Source organism: Heterodontus francisci, unplaced genomic scaffold (genome assembly GCF_036365525.1).
Source record: "Heterodontus francisci isolate sHetFra1 unplaced genomic scaffold, sHetFra1.hap1 HAP1_SCAFFOLD_544, whole genome shotgun sequence".
Classification (NCBI taxonomy): Eukaryota; Metazoa; Chordata; class Chondrichthyes; order Heterodontiformes; family Heterodontidae; genus Heterodontus; species Heterodontus francisci.
Window position 1 is genome coordinate 1 of NW_027141127.1, and position 22,120 is coordinate 22,120.

General features: G+C 54.5%; 1 protein-coding gene across 1 annotated transcript in view; it reads right to left on the reverse strand.

Annotated features, from left to right (window-relative positions):
• Positions 1-777: 777 nt before the first annotated feature.
• LOC137362202 (glutamate receptor ionotropic, NMDA 2D-like) overlaps positions 778-22,120 on the reverse strand; it is a gene marked incomplete at its 3' end in the record, with an annotated part of 160,973 nt that continues 139,630 nt past the window's right edge. Inside the window, exons 5-10 of the mRNA XM_068026652.1 lie at positions 8,769-8,815; positions 6,630-6,841; positions 5,751-5,919; positions 5,097-5,250; positions 4,304-4,429; positions 778-936 (exon numbers count right to left, since the gene is read on the reverse strand). Coding sequence (XP_067882753.1) covers positions 778-936; positions 4,304-4,429; positions 5,097-5,250; positions 5,751-5,919; positions 6,630-6,841; positions 8,769-8,815 — 867 coding nt within the window. The remainder of the gene's footprint in view (positions 937-4,303; positions 4,430-5,096; positions 5,251-5,750; positions 5,920-6,629; positions 6,842-8,768; positions 8,816-22,120) is intronic.

Genomic DNA, 22,120 nt, shown 5'->3' on the forward strand with positions numbered 1-22,120 from the left:
TCCATTATAAATTGGCACTAGTAAAGATAGGTGGCAGTGAAATATAGGGACAGGTGGGGATGTGGTAGGAATATGGGATTAGTGTAGCATTAGTATAAATGGGTGGTTGATGGTCGGCACAGACTCGGTGGGCCGAAGGGCCTGTTTCAGTGCTGTATCTCTAAACTAAACTAAACTAAACTAAACATGAGGCCCCTCCTGAAGGAGTAAGTGGGGCCCTGCTTGTGGTGGGGGAGCCTGAGGACGCCGCCCATTCTGCCACTGCTACTGGGTCGGGTGCCCTGAGTGAAGGGGAGGGCGACGCCCCAGAGGGTCAGCCCTCCAGCCGGTGTCCACCACCAACCAAGAGACACCCGACCCGGTTATAACTAAGAATACTGCCCCATCTGCTGGGCCTGTGGGTGCTGGCGGAGCGGGAGATGGCCTCCTCTCTCCGCCTCCAGTCTCGGCTCCGGCTGGATTTCCGGAGTCAGGAACTTCTGTCTCCCCTGGACCACTCATTGGCCCGGGGGGGGGGGGGTGGGGGGGTCCTGAACTGCTGGTACCCACAGGCTCAATTTTCACAGTAGAACCCAGAGAGGACTCCTCCGCCATCGATCCTGGGGGTGGGATCGTGACGGAGGCGGGACCAGCTGGCACGGCCGGGACGTCCGCCCACAGTGTGTGGTAGATGTGTCGGCCGCTGGCGGTGACGACCCGAGGAGGATGGGGATTCGGTGCGGGGCACGGAGGATGATCTTGATTCCATCGCCAGTGAGGTGGTGGAGTCCCTCGTGCCTCCACCGAATCTCCTCTCATCCCCATGGCGGAACTCCAGGATTTCCTCGCGGTTTGCAGGGGTTGCCGCAAAAAAGTTCAGCTGGTCCTCGACCGTTGGTCGAATCTGGCGCTGATCATCCAGTCCGTCCGTGCCGCCCTGAAGAAAGCGGGCAAGCGCTGCGGACGTGAAACTGGTTGAGAGGCGCCGTTTTAATGTGTTCCTCAATGGGTTGCTGGGGGAGTGGAAGGCCAGGTGCACTTCCACTCCCTCCTCACAGTGAGCTGTTGGTGACGGGTTTTAAGTACCTTTGACATGAAGATAACCATAGCCAGCCTCAACATCAACGGCAGCAGGGGGTCTCACCGCAGATTTCACAATCTCTCAGTCCTGAAGGAAGGGAGATACGCGGTGAGCTTTCTGCAGGAAACCCACACCGTTCCGGGAGACGAAGCCACCTGGCTCCTGGAGTGGCAGGGTGGGGTCTACATGAGTCACCTCACCCCTATTTCTAGTGGGGTGGCTATCTTGTTGGCCCCGACTTTTCAGCCGGAGATCTTGGGGGTCAAGGAGCTCGTGCCGGGCCACTTGCTCCACCTCACCGTTCGCCTGGGTAGCGTGCCGCTCCACTTTGTGAACGTGTACGCGCCCAGGCCCGGCGCGTTGCAAGCGCGCTTCTTTGAAGAAGTGTCCGCTCTCTTGAGCTCCATTGATAGCGGCGAGTGCATCATCCTCGGGGGGGATTTTAACTGCACCCTCGAGGTGGGGGGATCGCTCTGGTCCCCAGCGCGGCCAAGTGTCGGTGGAGAAGTTGAGGGACTGATCAGCTCCCTTAACTTGGTGGACGTCTGGCGGAATCTCCATCCTGACTCCAGCGCCTTCACGTGGAGGTCTGGAGGAGGGGGGTCACGAATCGACCGCCTCTACATTTCGCAGGCATACGTCTCCCGCGTCTCGGCGGCCTCCATGCGGCTGGTGCCGTGCTCGGACCACCGCCTGGTGTGGGCGGAGTTCACTCCGCTCCGCATGCGGGCGGGGTCCGCGTACTGGCACTTTAACAACCGGCTGCTGGAGGACAAGCGATTTCGGGACTAGTTCTGTCGATTCTGGGCCGACTGGAGAAGGAAGCAGTGGGGCTTCCCCTCCTTGAGGCTATGGTGGGATGTGGGCAAGACTCACATCCGCGTCTTCTGTCAGGAGTACGCGAAGGGGTTGACCAAGAGGCGGGAAGCCGAGATCGGGCGCCTTGAGAGGGAGGTGCTCGACTTGGAGTCCCGCCTCGGTCATGCCATCGCGGACCCGGCCCTGTGGCAGGCGTACAAAGAGAAGAAGGGCGCGCTGAGGGACCTGCAGCTCATAGGGTCCCGAGGCGCGTACGTGAGGTCGCGGATCCAGATCCTGGAAGATTTGGACCGCGCCTCACCCTTCTTCTACTCGCTGGAAAAATGGCGGGGGGTCCGTAAGCAGCTCGTCGAGCTGCTGGCCGACGACAGATCCTCCATCACGGATCCGGAGGGAATGGGCCTCCTGGTCCAGACTTATTACAGTGCGTTGTTCTGTCCAGATCCGTCCAGCGAGGATGCGCGCAGAGTTTTGTGGGAGGACCTGCTGCAGGTCAGCCCGGAGGGCGCCGAAGGATTGGAGGCTCCGCTCACGTTGGTGGAGCTGACTGGCGCCCTCCACCAGCTCTCAAGGGGCAAATCCCCAGGGCTGGATGGGTTGACTGTGGAGTTCCTCAGGGCATTCTGGGATGTCCTGGGGGACGGTTACGCGCGGGTCCTGGGGGAAAGCCTGGCGACCGGGGAGATGCCCCTCTCGTGGCGCAGGGCGGTCATCGTCCTGCTGCCGAAGAGGAGCGATCTCCGCCTGCTTAAAAACTGGTGTCTGGTCTCCCTCCTCAGAACGGATTATGAGATCTTTGCCCGGGCTATGTCTACCCGCCTGGGCTCCGTGCTGGCCCACATGATCCACCCCGACCAGTCCTACACGGTCCCGGGCCGGTCCATCCAGGACAACATCCACCTGGTCCGGGACCTGATCCATCTTTCCCAGAGGACTGGTCAGTCGGTCGCCTTTCTCTCCCTCGATCAGGAGAAGGCGTTCGACAGGGTGGATCACGAATACCTTTTCGGGACTCTGCGCGATTTTGGACTTGGGCCGCATTTCGTGGCCCGGGTCCGACTTTTATACGCCGCCGCAGAGTGTCTCGTCAAAGTTAACGGGTCCTTGACGGCGCCCCTTCGCTTTGGGAGAGGAGTGCGTCAGGGATGCCCATGTCCGGCAATTGTATACCATCTGCGTGGAGCCCTTCCTGTGCCTGCTTCGCAGGAGGTTGACGGGATTGGCTCTGCGCGAGCCGGCCATGCGGGTCATCCTCTCGGCTTACGCCGACGACGTGCTCCTCGCAATCACAGATCCCGTTGACTTGCGGAGGATGCGCGACTGCCAGCAGACCTTTTCTGCCGCGTCCTCCGCGAGGATCAATTGGGAGAAATGTTCCAGACTCCTGGTGGGTCAGTGGCGGGTGGACTCCCTGCTGGAGGAGATGACACCTTTTGCGTGGAGCACCACGCACCTCCTCTTTCTGGGAGTCCACCTTAGCCCCGCTGAGGAAGCCTGGCGGGCAAACTGGCAGGAGTTGGAGGCGAAAGTCACCGCTCGGCAGGGGCGCTGGACAGGACTGCTCCGAGTGCTTTCCTACAGGGGCCGAGCGCTGGTCATAAACCAACTGGTGGCCTCCATGTTGTGGTACCGTTTGGTCACTTTGGCCCCGCCCCCTGTATTTGCCACCAAGATCCAGAAGAAACTCGTCGATTTCTTCTGGGGCAAGAGGAAACACTGGGTCTCTGCCGCGGTCCTGAGTCTCCCGATCGAGGAGGGCGGTCAGTCGCTGGTGTGCGTCCGCACCCAGGCTGCGACTCTCCGCCTTCGGACCCTGCAGAGATACCTGTACGTCGAGCGTCCTCCCAGATGGTGTGCGCTGGTGACGTATTTTTTCCGCCAGTGTCACTGCCTTCAAGATGACACGCAGCTCCCGGTGGAGTTTGTTAGCCGCGCCTCTCTGAGGGAGTTGCCTGTCTTTTACCGGGATCTATTCCGAGTCTGGAACATGGTCGCCTCCAGTCAGGGCGCTCCCCCGCCGGCGGAGAAGAGCGCCTCGGCTGTCCGGGCGGCCGACTCCGGGTTGGTCCGGCGGGCGGAGGAGTAGCCGAAACCCCCGGGACGCCCCTCACTGCGGGTGGCGAGGGGGCTCGGGAGTGCGGAGCGATCCCGGCCGAGCTGACCCCCGCTAATAAAGTTATTTTAAAACTGTAAATATGTATATGAAGGGGGCCTGAGGAATAAAGGCTCCCTCGATGTGAAAAATATAAAAGGGGCCAGGGGTATAAAGGCCACCTTATATCAGAAATATACAGAGTAAAGCTCCCTCTGCACTGTCCCCATCAAAAGAAAAAAACCAAAAAAAACGGGGTTCCCGCATCAAACAGTCCGGGTCGCAGAGATACTTTGGACAGTGTCTGGAGGAGAGGATCGAACGTGACCTACGTTTTCCACTGGAGAGGGTTCTGTTGTATCCGATTGGGCTGAAGAATTCGAAGATGAAAACTGTAATTCCGACCACTGTGAGACACATGACAAACATCATCAACCAGACTGCTGGGCTGTAAGGTTCTGGAGGGGAGAGAACCACGTGGGATTCAACATCAAACGCCTTGTAATTACTGCACAGCAAGAGCCCAAAACCCTGGCCTGGCCTCAAATGCTCAGCAGCAGTCTCCAAACTGTGGAACTCCCTCCCCCCTCCTCCCTCAGTCTCCAAACTGTGGGACTCCCTCCCCCTCCTCCCTCTGTCTCCAAACTGTGGGACTCCCTCCCCCACTCCTCCCTCGGTCTCCAACCTGTGGGACTCCCTCCCCCCCTCCTCCCTCAGTCTCCAAACTGTGGGACTCCTTCCCCCTCCTCCCTCAGTCTCCAAACGGTGGGACTCGCTCCCCCTCCTCCCTCAGTCTCCAAACTGTGGGACTCCCCCCTCCTCCCTCCCTCAGTCTCCAAACTGTGGGACTCCCTCCCCCCTTCTCCCTCAGTCTCCAATCTGTGGGACACCCTCCCCTCCTCCCTCAGTCTCTCTCTCTCTCTCTGTCTGTCACTCTCTCTCTCTCTCTCTCTCTCTCCCCCTATCTCTCTCTTTCTATTTCCTGGTCTCTCTCTCTCTCTCTCTTTCCACCTTATCTCTTTCTCTCCACCCTTCCCTCTCTCCCCATTCTCTCCCTCCTCCACTCCCTCTCTGTCTCCCATACCCTCGCTGTCCGGGACGTCCCCCGAGTCGGGGGACACTCACCCAGAAATGCCGAGGGAGAGACGGTCCCGTTGCTACGGGCTACCATGACGCTGATACCAGTCTCCACGAAGGGCACGGAGAAATCCACAATCTCGGAACGCTCCTCGTTGATGGTGAGGGAGCCGATGGCGATGTCCGCTCGTTTGTACACCACCTGCGGCAGACGGCGTGGAGAATCATTGAGAGAATCCACTGCACTCGTGTGGACTGTGCACCCCCGCCCCCACCGCTGCCCCCATCAGAAGGAGGAGCCCCCTCACCCTCCCTCCTACAGGACTGACCTCCCTGTCCCTCCCTTCATCTCAAACCACACTAAACACAGGAAGCTCATCGCCATTCTCCGGGAGCAGTGAGAGCAGAGCACCGGCCCGGGACTGAATCTGGATCTGTCCTGCTTGGTGTGTGTGTGGGGCTCAACAGGAGGCAGCTGCAGTCATACAGTCTCCATCTTCACTCCCTATCTCTGTCACCTCCTACAATTCTACATCCTCCTGTTCAAATCGCTCCATGGCCCCCTCATCACTTTCTCCAGTGTGAGATGGGAACACTGCGGCCCTTGTGGGACTCCCTGCGGAGGGGGTGGGTGGGTGGGGGAGGGATGAGAGGTCAAGGGGTGGGGGGTGGGGTGCGGGGGGGGGGGGGGGGCGACATTACCTCTCCAATGAGACCGTTCCAGATGCCGTGGATTTTCTTGCCGTGCTTCCCATTGGTGACCAGGTAAAGGTCGTAGGAAAAGCTGATGGTCTTGGACAGACGTTTCAGGATGTCAATGCAGAAACCCTTGCAGCATTTCTTCGTGAACATCTTCCCGTCTGGGATCTCACTGTGCGTCGTCCAGGCGGATGGAGAGGGAGACAATCGGTTACAGAATCAGGCAATGGTACGGCACACGGGAAGGGGGCTAGCAGGCGCGGTCACGAAAGCACGGCCAGCAAATATATCGGCTCCTCCCCGTCACCCTTGCATATCAGTCTGTGCGCAGATGCTTTCTAAAACATCTGGTGGAATCCAATCCCCTGCCCTTTCAGGAATTTTCTGCTCCACACGAGCCTCCTCCCAGCCCCCTCTTCATCTTCACCCCTTCCCCATCAACACGTGCTTCTACTCCTTTCTCCCTCCTGTGTTTATCCACCTTCCCCCCCCACCCCCTCAAATACATCTCTGCGATTCTCCTCAACCCACTCCCTGTGGTAGCGGGTTCCACATTCTCCCACTCTCTGGGGAAATACGTCGCTCCTGAATTCAACCCCCTCCCTCCCAATGTTAGATTTATTAGTGATTATCTTATATCAATGGCCCCTAGTTCCGGTCTCTCTCCCGAGCGGAAACATCTTCTCTACGTCAACCCTATCGAAACCCATTCATAATCTTAAAAACCTCAATCAGGTGACCCCTCAGCCTTCTCTATTCTACAGAAAAGAGCCCCCAGTCTGTTCAGTCTTTCCCGATAACGGGTGTGGCAGGTTTGAATTGTGTCAATGCTGGTGTGGAAATGGGAGATGGGGGCAAGGGATGAGGGCCATGAAAACCGACCTGGCGGTTCGATTGAGCTGCTTACGACATGGGACTGAATCGCGGATACACGTCCCACTGGCGAGGTCAATATCCTCCACGATCACAAAGGGTCGCTCCTCTAGAGTGACCACGGTCAGGTGATGGTCATCGTCCACAGGCTGAAGGAACATCCCATAGCGAGACCAGACAGGATACTTCAAGATCAGGTTGCCTTGGTCCCACTTCCCCACCTACAGGAGACACAGAAAGGTCATTGAGTTAAATACAGTAAATCACCCTCTACCCTGTCCCCCATCAAACACTCCCAGGACAGGTACAGTACGGGGGTTAGATACAGAGTAAAGCTCCCTCTACACTGTCCCCCATCAAACACTCCCATGGACAGGTACAGTACGGGGGGTTAGATACAGTGTAAAGCTCCCTCTACACTATCCCCCATCAAACACTCCCCAGGACAGGTACAGTATGGGGGTTAGATACAGAGTAAAGCTCCCTCTACACTGTCCCCATCAAAGACTCCCAGGACAGGTACAGTACGGGGGTTAGATACAGAGTAAAGCTCCCTCTACACTGTCCCCATCAAACACTCCCCGGACAGGTACAGTACGGGGGGGGGGGGGGGGAGGGGGGGTTAGATACAGAGTAAAGCTCCCTCTACACTGTCCCCCATCAAACACTCCCAGGACAGATTCAGTACGGGGGGGGGGGTTAGATACAGAGTAAAGCTCACTCTACACTGTCCCCATCAAACACTCCCCGGACAGGTACAGTACGGGGGTTAGATACAGAGTAAAGCTCCCTCTACACTGTCCCTCCGACAGTGCAGCACTTCCTCAGTACTGACACCAGGGGAGTGTCGGCCTGGATTATGGAGATCAAATCCTAGAGTATATACATCTCCCTCCGACAGTGCAGCACTCCCTCAGTACTGACACCGGGGGAGTGTCGGTCTGGACTATAGAGATCAAGTCCGAGAGTATATACATCTCCTCCGACAGTGCAGCACTCCCTCAGTACTGACACCGGGAGAGTGTCGGCCTTGATGATGGAGATCAAGTCCTAGAGTATATACATCTCCCTCCGACAGTGCAGCACTCCCTCAGTACTGACACCGGGGGAGTGTCGGTCTGGATTATGGAGATCAAGTCCTAGAGTATATACATCTCCCTCCGACAGTGCAGCACTACCTCAGTACTGGCACCGGGGGAGTGTCGGCCTGGATTATGGAGATCAAGTCCTAGAGTATATACATCTCCCTCCGACAGTGCAGCACTCCCTCAGTACTGACACCGGGGGAGTGTCGGCCTGGATTATGGAGATCAAGTCCTAGAGTATATACATCTCCCTCCGACAGTGCAGCACTCCCTCAGTACTGACACCGAGGAGTTTCGGCCTGGATTATGGAGATCAAGTCCTAGAGTATATACATCTCCCTCCGACAGTGCAGCACTCCCTCAGTACTGACACCGGGAGAGTGTCGGCCTTGATGATGGAGATCAAGTCCTAGAGTATATACATCTCCCTCCGACAGTGCAGCACTCCCTCAGTACTGACACCAGGGGAGTGTCGGTCTGGATTATAGAGATCAACTCAGAGAGTATATACATCTCCCTCCGACAGTGCAGCACTCCCTCAGTACTGACACCGAGGAGTGTCGGCCTGGATTATGGAGATCAAGTCCTAGAGTATATACATCTCCCTCCGACAGTGCAGCACTCCCTCAGTACTGACACCGGGGGAGTGTCGGTCTGGATTATGGAGATCAAGTCCTAGAGTATATACATCTCCTCCGACAGTGCAGCACTCCCTCAGTACTGACACCGAGGAGTGTCGGCCTGGATTATGGAGATCAAGTCCTAGAGTATATACATCTCCCTCCGACAGTGCAGCACTCCCTCAGTACTGACACCGGGGGAGTGTCGGTCTGATTATAGAGATCAAGTCCTAGAGTATATACATCTCCCTCCGACAGTGCAGCACTCCCTCAGTACTGACACCGGGGGAGTGTCGGCCTGGATTATGGAGCTCGAGTGTCTGGACTGGGTACTTGAGTTTACAATGTTCGGACACTTTGGTGAGGGCAAGCTCCCAGGGGGACAGGACTGACTGTTCTGGGGGTAGATGATGATTAATTGGAAGTGTATGTCAGTGATTTACTGTGTGGACTTGTCTTGGGATTCCTTCAATCTTGTTGACCTCAGTGCCTGTACTTTGTCAAAATAAGGACACCCTCAAAAGGCATGAAGACAGCACGAGGTAGAATAATACCTTTCAGTTTTGTGGAATTCTTAACAACGTAAAGCGTCCCCAAATCCCTTTGCATCAGTGATTATCACACGTAATTTGACCACCCTGCCGGACCGGGACAGGTCAGCGAGTGCGAAGAGGGGTGAACCGGACTCGGTGCGAGTTAGGACATGGGAGTGGGGGGGGGGGGGGGGGGGTGGGGGTGGGGCAGCAGGAGTTTGGGGTGAGCTGAAGTTTACGGAGGGCGGGAGACGGGAGACCGGCAGAGGGAGGGCGTCGGAACAGTCAGGGGGCCTGGGGAGGGGAGATCAACAAGGATTACAGCCCGTCGATATTTCTGCGCAGTCCGATCGAGAGGGACGAGGCCGTGGAGAAATGGAGAGACTCAAGGTGACTTTTGCAGTCGGCCCAGATCACCATCCGAATAGAAATGAAGCAGGTTGCCAGTGACGACAGCACACACACTCTCTCCACTGCAGTCTGTCATGAATCCCAGCCCATTACTGCAGCGACGGGGAGACCTGTCAATGACCCACAGAATCTCGGTCTCACCTGCTTCCCAATTCCCCTCAATGACAGGACACTCAAAAGAGATAACAAGACTGAACGGGCTGGGGCTGCTTCACACTAGAGAGGGGAAGGTGGAGGGGTGACCTGATCGAGGTCTTTACGATGGTGAATGGGTTTTCGATAGGGCCGACGTAGAGAAGATGTTTCCGCTCAGGGGCGAGACCGGAACGAGGGAGCCATTGATATAAGATAATCACTAATAAATCCAACGTGGGGGGGGAATTCAGGAGAACCGTCTTTCCCCAGAGAGTGGGGAGAATGTGGAACCCGCTACCACAGGGAGTGGGTTGAGGCGATTCGCAGAGATGCATTGAGGGGGGGGGGGGGGAAGATGGATAAACACACGCGGGAGAAAGCAATAGGAGGACATGTTGACAGAGGGGGGGGTGGTAAGATGAAGAGGGGACGGGAAGGAGACTCGTGGGGAGTAGAAACCCCTGCATGGAACTGGGGAGAGGGGCCGAACGGCCCGTTTCTGTGATGTATATTCTATGCAATTCAGGACCAACACTGTACACAGTGCTCCAAGTGTGGTCTAACTGAGGGATATGGAGAGTGGAACTGTGCACATTGCTCCAAGTGTGGTCTAACTGAGGGATATGGAGAGTGGAACTGTGCACAGTGCTCCAAGTGTGGTCTAACTGAGGGATACGGAGAGTGGAACTGTGCACAGTGCTCCAAGTCTGGTCTAACCCAGGGATATGGAGAGTGGAACTGTGCACAGTGCTCCAAGTGTGGTCTAACCCAGGGATATGGAGAGTGGAACTGTGCACAGTGCTCCAAGTGTGGTCTAACTGAGGGATATGGAGAGTGGAACTGTGCACATTGCTCCAAGTGTGGTCTAACTGAGGGATATGGAGAGTGGAACTGTGCACAGTGCTCCAAGTGTGGTCTAACCGAGGGATATGGAGAGTGGAACTGGGCACAGTGCTCCAAGTGTGCTCTAACCCAGGGATATGGAGAGTGGAACTGTGCACAGTGCTCCAAGTGTGGTCTAACCGAGGGATATGGAGAGTGGAACTGTGCACAGTGCTCCAAGTGTGGTCTAACCCAGGGATATGGAGATTGGAACTGTGCACAGTGCTCCAAGTGTGGTCTAACCGAGGGATATGGAGAGTGGAACTGTGCACAGTGCTCCAAGTGTGGTGGAAACAAGGGAGGTGGAGAGTGGAACTGGACACAGTGCTCCAAGTGTGCTCTAACCCAGGGATATGGAGAGTGGAACTGTGCACAGTGCTCCAAGTGTGGTCTAACCGAGGGATATGGAGAGTGGAACTGTGCACAGTGCTCCAAGTGTGGTCTAACCCAGGATATGGAGAGTGGAACTGTGCACAGTGCTCCAAGTGTGGTCCAACCGAGGGATATGGAGACTGGAGGTGTGCACAGTGCTCCAAGTGTGGTCTAACAGAGGGATATGGAGACTGGAACTCTGCACAGTGCTCCAAGTGTGGTCTGACCCAGGGATATGGAGAGTGGAACTCTGCACAGTGCTCCAAGTGTGGTCTAACCTGGGCATATGGAGAGTGGAACTGTGCACAGTGCTCCAAGTGTGGTCTAACCAGGGATATGGAGAGTGGAACTGTGCACAGTGCTCCAAGTGTGGTCTAACTGAGGGATATGGAGAGTGGAACTGTGCACAGTGCTCCAAGTGTGGTCTGACCCAGTGATATGGAGAGTGGAACTGTGCACAGTGCTCCAAGTGTGGTCTAACTGAAGGATATGGAGACCGGAACTGTGCACAGTGCTCCAAGTGTGGTCTAACCCAGGGATATGGAGAGTGGAACTGTGCACAGTGCTCCAAGTGTGGTCTAACCGCAGGATATGGAGAGTGCACCTGTGCACAGTGCTCCAAGTGTGGTCTAACCCAGGGATATGGAGACTGGAACTGTGCACAGTGCTCCAAGTGTGGTCTAACTGAGGGATATGGAGAGTGGAACTGTGCACAGTGCTCCAAGTGTGGTCTAACCGCAGGATATGGAGAGTGCACCTGTGCACAGTGCTCCAAGTGTGGTCTAACCGCAGGATATGGAGACTGGAACTGTGCACAGTGCTCCAAGTGTGGTCTAACTGAGGGATATGGAGACTGGAACTGAGCACAGTGCTCCAAGTGTGGACTCACTGAGGGATATGGAGAGTGGAACTGTGCACAGTGCTCCAAGTGTGGTCTAACCGCAGGATATGGAGAGTGCACCTGTGCACAGTGCTCCAAGTGTGGTCTAACCGCAGGATATGGAGACTGGAAACTGTGCACAGTGCTCCAAGTGTGGTCTAACCCAGGGATATGGAGAGTGGAAACTGTGCACAGTGCTCCAAGTGTGGTCTAACCCAGGGATATGGAGAGTGGAACTGTGCGCAGTGCTCCAAGTGTGGTCTAACCCAGGGATATGGAGAGTGGAACTGTGCACAGTGCTCCAAGTGTGGTCTAACCCAGGGATATGGAGAGTGGAACTGTGCGCAGTGCTCCAAGTGTGGTCTAACCCAGGGAAATGGAGAGTGGAACTGTGCACAGTGCTCCAAGTGTGGTCGAACCGAGGGATATGGAGAGTGGAACTGTGCACAGTGCTCCAAGTGTGGTCTAACCCAGGGATATGGAGAGTGGAACTCTGCACAGTGCTCCAAGTGTGGTCTAACCCAGGGATATGGAGAGTGGAACTGTGCACAGTGCTCCAAGTGTGGTCTAACACAGGGATATGGAGAGTGGAACTGTGCACAGTGCTCCAATTGTGGTCTAACCGAGGGATATGGAGACTGGGACTGTGCACAGTGCTCCAAGTGTGGTCTAACTGAGGGATAAGGAGAGTGGAACTGTGCACAGTGCTCCAAGTGTGGTCTAACCGAGGGATATGGAGAGTGGAACTGTGCACAGTGCTCCAAGTGTGGTCTAACCCAGGGATATGGAGAGTGGAACTGTGCACAGTGCTCCATGTGTGGTCTAACTGAGGGATATGGAGAGTGGAACTGTGCACAGTGCTCCATGTGTGGTCTAACTGAGGGATATGGAGAGTGGAACTGTGCACAGTGCTCCAAGTGTGGTCTAACCCAGGGATATGGAGAGTGGAACTGTGCACAGTGCTCCATGTGTGGTCTAACTGAGGGATATGGAGAGTGGAACTGTGCACAGTGCTCCGAGTGTGGTCTAACCCAGGGATATGGAGAGTGGAACTGTGCACAGTGCTCCAAGTGTGGTCTAACCCAGGGATATGGAGAGTGGAACTGTGCACAGTGCTCCATGTGTGGTCTAACTGAGGGATATGGAGAGTGGAACTGTGCACAGTGCTCCATGTGTGGTCTAACTGAGGGATATGGAGAGTGGAACTGTGCACAGTGCTCCAAGTGTGGTCTAACCCAGGGATATGGAGAGTGGAACTGTGCACAGTGCTCCATGTGTGGTCTAACTGAGGGATATGGAGAGTGGAACTGTGCACAGTGCTCCAAGTGTGGTCTAACCCAGGGATATGGAGAGTGGAACTGTGCACAGTGCTCCAAGTGTGGTGTAAACGAGGGATGTGGAGAGTGGAACTGGGCACAGTGCTCCAAGTGTGGTCTAACCCAGGGATATGGAGAGTGAAACTGTGCACAGTGCTCCAAGTGTGGTCTAACCGAGGGATATGGAGAGTGGAACTGTGCACAGTGCTCCAAGTGTGGTCTAACCCAGGGATATGGAGAGTGGAACTGTGCACAGTGCTCCAAATGTGGTCCAACCGAGGGATATGGAGACTGGAGGTGTGCACAGTGCTCCAAGTGTGGTCTAACAGAGGGATATGGAGACTGGAACTCTGCACAGTGCTCCAAGTGTGGTCTGACCCAGGGATATGGAGAGTGGAACTGTGCACAGTGCTCCAAGTGTGGTCTAACCTGGGCATATGGAGAGTGGAACTGTGCACAGTGCTCCAAGTGTGGTCTAACCCAGGGATATGGAGAGTGGAACTGTGCACAATGCTCCAAGTGTGGTCTAACTGAGGGATATGGAGAGTGGAACTGTGCACAGTGCTCCAAGTGTGGTCTGACCCAGTGATATGGAGAGTGGAACTGTGCACAGTGCTCCAAGTGTGGTCTACCTGAAGGATATGGAGACCGGAACTGTGCACAGTGCTCCAAGTGTGGTCTAACCCAGGGATATGGAGAGTGCAACTGTGCACAGTGCTCCAAGTGTGGTCTAACTGAGGGATATGGAGAGTGCAACAGTGCACAGTGCTCCAAGTGTGGTCTAACCCAGGGATATGGAGAGTGGAACTGTGCGCAGTGCTCCAAGTGTGGTCTAACCCAGGGATATGGAGAGTGGAACTGTGCACAGTGCTCCAAGTGTGGTCTAACCGAGGGATATGGAGAGTGGAACTGTGCACAGTGCTCCAAGTGTGGTCTAACCCAGGGATATGGAGAGTGGAACTCTGCACAGTGCTCCAAGTGTGGTCTAACCCAGGGATATGGAGAGTGGAACTGTGCACAGTGCTCCAAGTGTGGTCTAACACAGGGATATGGAGAGTGGAACTGTGCACAGTGCTCCAATTGTGGTCTAACCGAGGGATATGGAGACTGGAACTGTGCACAGTGCTCCAAGTGTGGTCTAACCGAGGGATATGGAGAGTGGAACTGTGCACAGTGCTCCAAGTGTGGTCTAACCCAGGGATATGGAGACTGGAAATGTGCGCAGTGCTCCAAGTGTGGTCTAACCCAGGGATATGGAGAGTGGAACTGTGCACAGTGCTCCAAGTGTGGTCTAACCCAGGGATATGGAGAGTGGAACTGTGCACAGTGCTCCAAGTGTGGTCTAACTGAAGGATATGGAGACCGGAACTGTGCACAGTGCTCCAAGTGTGGTCTAACCCAGGGATATGGAGAGTGGAACTGTGCACTGTGCTCCAAGTATGGTCTAACTGAGGGATATGGAGAGTGCAACTGGGCACAGTGATCCAAGTGTGGTCTAACCCAGGGATATGGAGAGTGGAACTGTGCACAGTGCTCCAAGTGTGGTCTAACCCAGGGATATGGAGAGTGGAACTGTGCGCAGTGCTCCAGGTGTGGTCTAACCCAGGGATATGGAGAGTGGAACTGTGCACAGTGCTCCAAGTGTGGTCTAACCCAGGGATATGGAGAGTGGAACTGTGCACAGTGCTCCAAGTGTGGTCGAACCCAGGGATATGGAGAGTGGAACTGTGCACAGTGCTCCAAGTGTGGTCTAACCAGGGATATGGAGAGTGGAACTGTGCACAGTGCTCCAAGTGTGGTCTAACCGAGGGATATGGAGACTGGAACTGTGCACAGTGCTCCAAGTGTGGTCTAACCGCAGGATATGGAGAGTGGAACTGTGCACAGTGCTCCGAGTGTGGTCTAACCCAGGGATATGGAGAGTGGAACTGTGCACAGTGCTCCGAGTGTGGTCTAACCCAGGGATATGGAGAGTGGAACTGTGCACAGTGCTCCAAGTGTGGTCTAACCGCAGGATATGGAGAGTGCACCTGTGCACAGTGCTCCAAGTGTGGTCTAACCGCAGGATATGGAGACTGGAACTGTGCACAGTGCTCCAAGTGTGGTCTAACTGAGGGATATGGAGACTGGAACTGAGCACAGTGCTCCAAGTGTGGACTCACTGAGGGATATGGAGAGTGGAACTGTGCACAGTGCTCCAAGTGTGGTCTAACCGCAGGATATGGAGAGTGCACCTGTGCACAGTGCTCCAAGTGTGGTCTAACCGCAGGATATGGAGACTGGAACTGTGCACAGTGCTCCAAGTGTGGTCTAACTGAGGGATATGGAGACTGGAACTGAGCACAGTGCTCCAAGTGTGGACTCACTGAGGGATATGGAGAGTGGAACTGTGCACAGTGCTCCAAGTGTGGTCTAACCGCAGGATATGGAGAGTGCACCTGTGCACAGTGCTCCAAGTGTGGTCTAACCGCAGGATATGGAGACTGGAACTGTGCACAGTGCTCCAAGTGTGGTCTAACCCAGGGATATGGAGAGTGGAACTGTGCACAGTGCTCCAAGTGTGGTCTAACCCAGGGATATGGAGAGTGGAACTGTGCGCAGTGCTCCAAGTGTGGTCTAACCCAGGGATATGGAGAGTGGAACTGTGCACAGTGCTCCAAGTGTGGTCTAACCCAGGGATATGGAGAGTGGAACTGTGCGCAGTGCTCCAAGTGTGGTCTAACCCAGGGATATGGAGAGTGGAACTGTGCACAGTGCTCCAAGTGTGGTCGAACCGAGGGATATGGAGAGTGGAACTGTGCACAGTGCTCCAAGTGTGGTCTAACCCAGGGATATGGAGAGTGGAACTCTGCACAGTGCTCCAAGTGTGGTCTAACCCAGGGATATGGAGAGTGGAACTGTGCACAGTGCTCCAAGTGTGGTCTAACACAGGGATATGGAGAGTGGAACTGTGCACAGTGCTCCAATTGTGGTCTAACCGAGGGATATGGAGACTGGAACTGTGCACAGTGCTCCAAGTGTGGTCTAACTGAGGGATAAGGAGAGTGGAACTGTGCACAGTGCTCCAAGTGTGATCTAACCGAGGGATATGGAGAGTGGAACTGTGCACAGTGCTCCAAGTGTGGTCTAACCCAGGGATATGGAGAGTGGAACTGTGCACAGTGCTCCATGTGTGGTCTAACTGAGGGATATGGAGAGTGGAACTGTGCACAGTGCTCCATGTGTGGTCTAACTGAGGGATATGGAGAGTGGAACTGTGCACAGTGCTCCAAGTGTGGTCTAACCCAGGGATATGGAGAGTGGAACTGTGCACAGTGCTCCATGTGTGGTCTAACTGAGGGATATGGAGAGTGGAACTGTGCACAGTGCTCCAAGTGTGGTCTAACCCAGGGATATGGAGAGTGGAACTGTGCACAGTGCTCCAAGTGTGGTCTAACCCAGGGATATGGAGAGTGGAACTGTGCACAGTGCTCCATGTGTGGTCTAACTGAGGGATATGGAGAGTGGAACTGTGCACAGTGCTCCATGTGTGGTCTAACTGAGGGATATGGAGAGTGGAACTGTGCACAGTGCTCCAAGTGTGGTCTAACCCAGGGATATGGAGAGTGGAACTGTGCACAGTGCTCCATGTGTGGTCTAACTGAGGGATATGGAGAGTGGAACTGTGCACAGTGCTCCAAGTGTGGTCTAACCCAGGGATATGGAGAGTGGAACTGTGCACAGTGCTCCATGTGTGGTCTAACTGAGGGATATGGAGAGTGGAACTGTGCACAGTGCTCCAAGTGTGGTCTAACCCAGGGATATGGAGAGTGGAACTGTGCACAGTGCTCCAAGTGTGGTGTAAACGAGGGATGTGGAGAGTGGAACTCTGCACAGTGCTCCAAGTGTGGTCTAACCCAGGGATATGGAGAGTGGAACTCTGCACAGTGCTCCAAGTGTGGTCTAACCCAGGGATATGGAGAGTGGAACTGTGCACAGTGCTCCAAGTGTGGTCTAACACAGGGATATGGAGAGTGGAACTGTGCACAGTGCTCCAATTGTGGTCTAACCGAGGGATATGGAGACTGGAACTGTGCACAGTGCTCCAAGTGTGGTCTAACTGAGGGATAAGGAGAGTGGAACTGTGCACAGTGCTCCAAGTGTGGTCTAACCGAGGGATATGGAGAGTGGAACTGTGCACAGTGCTCCAAGTGTGGTCTAACTGAGGGATATGGAGAGTGGAACTGTGCACAGTGCTCCAAGTGTGGTCTAACCCAGGGATATGGAGAGTGGAACTGTGCACAGTGCTCCATGTGTGGTCTAACTGAGGGATATGGAGAGTGGAACTGTGCACAGTGCTCCAAGTGTGGTCTAACCCAGGGATATGGAGAGTGGAACTGTGCACAGTGCTCCAAGTGTGGTCTAACCCAGGGATATGGAGAGTGGAACTGTGCACAGTGCTCCATGTGTGGTCTAACTGAGGGATATGGAGAGTGGAACTGTGCACAGTGCTCCATGTGTGGTCTAACTGAGGGATATGGAGAGTGGAACTGTGCACAGTGCTCCAAGTGTGGTCTAACCCAGGGATATGGAGAGTGGAACTGTGCACAGTGCTCCATGTGTGGTCTAACTGAGGGATATGGAGAGTGGAACTGTGCACAGTGCTCCAAGTGTGGTCTAACCCAGGGATATGGAGAGTGGAACTGTGCACAGTGCTCCATGTGTGGTCTAACTGAGGGATATGGAGAGTGGAACTGTGCACAGTGCTCCAAGTGTGGTCTAACCCAGGGATATGGAGAGTGGAACTGTGCACAGTGCTCCAAGTGTGGTCTAACCCAGGGATATGGAGAGTGGAACTGTGCACAGTGCTCCATGTGTGGTCTAACTGAGGGATATGGAGAGTGGAACTGTGCACAGTGCTCCATGTGTGGTCTAACTGAGGGATATGGAGAGTGGAACTGTGCACAGTGCTCCAAGTGTGGTCTAACCCAGGGATATGGAGAGTGGAACTGTGCACAGTGCTCCATGTGTGGTCTAACTGAGGGATATGGAGAGTGGAACTGTGCACAGTGCTCCAAGTGTGGTCTAACCCAGGGATATGGAGAGTGGAACTGTGCACAGTGCTCCATGTGTGGTCTAACTGAGGGATATGGAGAGTGGAACTGTGCACAGTGCTCCAAGTGTGGTCTAACCCAGGGATATGGAGAGTGGAACTGTGCACAGTGCTCCAAGTGTGGTGTAAACGAGGGATGTGGAGAGTGGAACTCTGCACAGTGCTCCAAGTGTGGTCTAACCCAGGGATATGGAGAGTGGAACTCTGCACAGTGCTCCAAGTGTGGTCTAACCCAGGGATATGGAGAGTGGAACTGTGCACAGTGCTCCAAGTGTGGTCTAACACAGGGATATGGAGAGTGGAACTGTGCACAGTGCTCCAATTGTGGTCTAACCGAGGGATATGGAGACTGGAACTGTGCACAGTGCTCCAAGTGTGGTCTAACTGAGGGATAAGGAGAGTGGAACTGTGCACAGTGCTCCAAGTGTGGTCTAACCGAGGGATATGGAGAGTGGAACTGTGCACAGTGCTCCAAGTGTGGTCTAACCCAGGGATATGGAGAGTGGAACTGTGCACAGTGCTCCATGTGTGGTCTAACTGAGGGATATGGAGAGTGGAACTGTGCACAGTGCTCCATGTGTGGTCTAACTGAGGGATATGGAGAGTGGAACTGTGCACAGTGCTCCAAGTGTGGTCTAACCCAGGGATATGGAGAGTGGAACTGTGCACAGTGCTCCATGTGTGGTCTAACTGAGGGATATGGAGAGTGGAACTGTGCACAGTGCTCCAAGTGTGGTCTAACCCAGGGATATGGAGAGTGGAACTGTGCACAGTGCTCCAAGTGTGGTCTAACCCAGGGATATGGAGAGTGGAACTGTGCACAGTGCTCCATGTGTGGTCTAACTGAGGGATATGGAGAGTGGAACTGTGCACAGTGCTCCAAGTGTGGTCTAACACAGGGATATGGAGAGTGGAACTGTGCACAGTGCTCCAATTGTGGTCTAACCGAGGGATATGGAGACTGGAACTGTGCACAGTGCTCCAAGTGTGGTCTAACTGAGGGATAAGGAGAGTGGAACTGTGCACAGTGCTCCAAGTGTGATCTAACCGAGGGATATGGAGAGTGGAACTGTGCACAGTGCTCCAAGTGTGGTCTAACCCAGGGATATGGAGAGTGGAACTGTGCACAGTGCTCCATGTGTGGTCTAACTGAGGGATATGGAGAGTGGAACTGTGCACAGTGCTCCATGTGTGGTCTAACTGAGGGATATGGAGAGTGGAACTGTGCACAGTGCTCCAAGTGTGGTCTAACCCAGGGATATGGAGAGTGGAACTGTGCACAGTGCTCCATGTGTGGTCTAACTGAGGGATATGGAGAGTGGAACTGTGCACAGTGCTCCAAGTGTGGTCTAACCCAGGGATATGGAGAGTGGAACTGTGCACAGTGCTCCAAGTGTGGTCTAACCCAGGGATATGGAGAGTGGAACTGTGCACAGTGCTCCATGTGTGGTCTAACTGAGGGATATGGAGAGTGGAACTGTGCACAGTGCTCCATGTGTGGTCTAACTGAGGGATATGGAGAGTGGAACTGTGCACAGTGCTCCAAGTGTGGTCTAACCCAGGGATATGGAGAGTGGAACTGTGCACAGTGCTCCATGTGTGGTCTAACTGAGGGATATGGAGAGTGGAACTGTGCACAGTGCTCCAAGTGTGGTCTAACCCAGGGATATGGAGAGTGGAACTGTGCACAGTGCTCCAAGTGTGGTGTAAACGAGGGATGTGGAGAGTGGAACTGTGCACAGTGCTCCAAGTGTGGTCTAACCCAGGGATATGGAGAGTGGAACTCTGCACAGTGCTCCAAGTGTGGTCTAACCCAGGGATATGGAGAGTGGAACTGTGCACAGTGCTCCAAGTGTGGTCTAACACAGGGATATGGAGAGTGGAACTGTGCACAGTGCTCCAATTGTGGTCTAACCGAGGGATATGGAGACTGGAACTGTGCACAGTGCTCCAAGTGTGGTCTAACTGAGGGATAAGGAGAGTGGAACTGTGCACAGTGCTCCAAGTGTGGTCTAACCGAGGGATATGGAGAGTGGAACTGTGCACAGTGCTCCAAGTGTGGTCTAACCCAGGGATATGGAGAGTGGAACTGTGCACAGTGCTCCATGTGTGGTCTAACTGAGGGATATGGAGAGTGGAACTGTGCACAGTGCTCCATGTGTGGTCTAACTGAGGGATATGGAGAGTGGAACTGTGCACAGTGCTCCAAGTGTGGTCTAACCCAGGGATATGGAGAGTGGAACTGTGCACAGTGCTCCATGTGTGGTCTAACTGAGGGATATGGAGAGTGGAACTGTGCACAGTGCTCCAAGTGTGGTCTAACCCAGGGATATGGAGAGTGGAACTGTGCACAGTGCTCCAAGTGTGGTCTAACCCAGGGATATGGAGAGTGGAACTGTGCACAGTGCTCCATGTGTGGTCTAACTGAGGGATATGGAGAGTGGAACTGTGCACAGTGCTCCATGTGTGGTCTAACTGAGGGATATGGAGAGTGGAACTGTGCACAGTGCTCCAAGTGTGGTCTAACCCAGGGATATGGAGAGTGGAACTGTGCACAGTGCTCCATGTGTGGTCTAACTGAGGGATATGGAGAGTGGAACTGTGCACAGTGCTCCAAGTGTGGTCTAACCCAGGGATATGGAGAGTGGAACTGTGCACAGTGCTCCAAGTGTGGTGTAAACGAGGGATGTGGAGAGTGGAACTGGGCACAGTGCTCCAAGTGTGGTCTAACCCAGGGATATGGAGAGTGGAACTGTGCACAGTGCTCCAAGTGTGGTCGAACCGAGGGATATGGAGAGTGGAACTGTGCACAGTGCTCCAAGTGTGGTCTAACCCAGGGATATGGAGAGTGGAACTGTGCACAGTGCTCCAAATGTGGTCCAACCGAGGGATATGGAGACTGGAGGTGTGCACAGTGCTCCAAGTGTGGTCTAACAGAGGGATATGGAGACTGGAACTCTGCACAGTGCTCCAAGTGTGGTCTGACCCAGGGATATGGAGAGTGGAACTGTGCACAGTGCTCCAAGTGTGGTCTAACCTGGGCATATGGAGAGTGGAACTGTGCACAGTGCTCCAAGTGTGGTCTAACCCAGGGATATGGAGAGTGGAACTGTGCACAATGCTCCAAGTGTGGTCTAACTGAGGGATATGGAGAGTGGAACTGTGCACAGTGCTCCAAGTGTGGTCTGACCCAGTGATAAGAGAGTGGAACTGTGCACAGTGCTCCAAGTGTGGTCTAACTGAAGGATATGGAGACCGGAACTGTGCACAGTGCTCCAAGTGTGGTCTAACCCAGGGATATGGAGAGTGCAACTGTGCACAGTGCTCCAAGTGTGGTCTAACTGAGGGATATGGAGAGTGCAACTGTGCACAGTGCTCCAAGTGTGGTCTAACCCAGGGATATGGAGAGTGGAACTGTGCGCAGTGCTCCAAGTGTGGTCTAACCCAGGGATATGGAGAGTGGAACTGTGCACAGTGCTCCAAGTGTGGTCTAACCGAGGGATATGGAGAGTGGAACTGTGCACAGTGCTCCAAGTGTGGTCTAACCCAGGGATATGGAGAGTGGAACTCTGCACAGTGCTCCAAGTGTGGTCTAACCCAGGGATATGGAGAGTGGAACTGTGCACAGTGCTCCAAGTGTGGTCTAACACAGGGATATGGAGAGTGGAACTGTGCACAGTGCTCCAATTGTGGTCTAACCGAGGGATATGGAGACTGGAACTGTGCACAGTGCTCCAAGTGTGGTCTAACCGAGGGATATGGAGAGTGGAACTGTGCACAGTGCTCCAAGTGTGGTCTAACCCAGGGATATGGAGACTGGAAATGTGTGCAGTGCTCCAAGTGTGGTCTAACCCAGGGATATGGAGAGTGGAACTGTGCACAGTGCTCCAAGTGTGGTCTAACCCAGGGATATGGAGAGTGGAACTGTGCACAGTGCTCCAAGTGTGGTCTAACTGAAGGATATGGAGACCGGAACTGTGCACAGTGCTCCAAGTGTGGTCTAACCCAGGGATATGGAGAGTGGAACTGTGCACTGTGCTCCAAGTATGGTCTAACTGAGGGATATGGAGAGTGCAACTGGGCACAGTGATCCAAGTGTGGTCTAACCCAGGGATATGGAGAGTGGAACTGTGCACAGTGCTCCAAGTGTGGTCTAACCCAGGGATATGGAGAG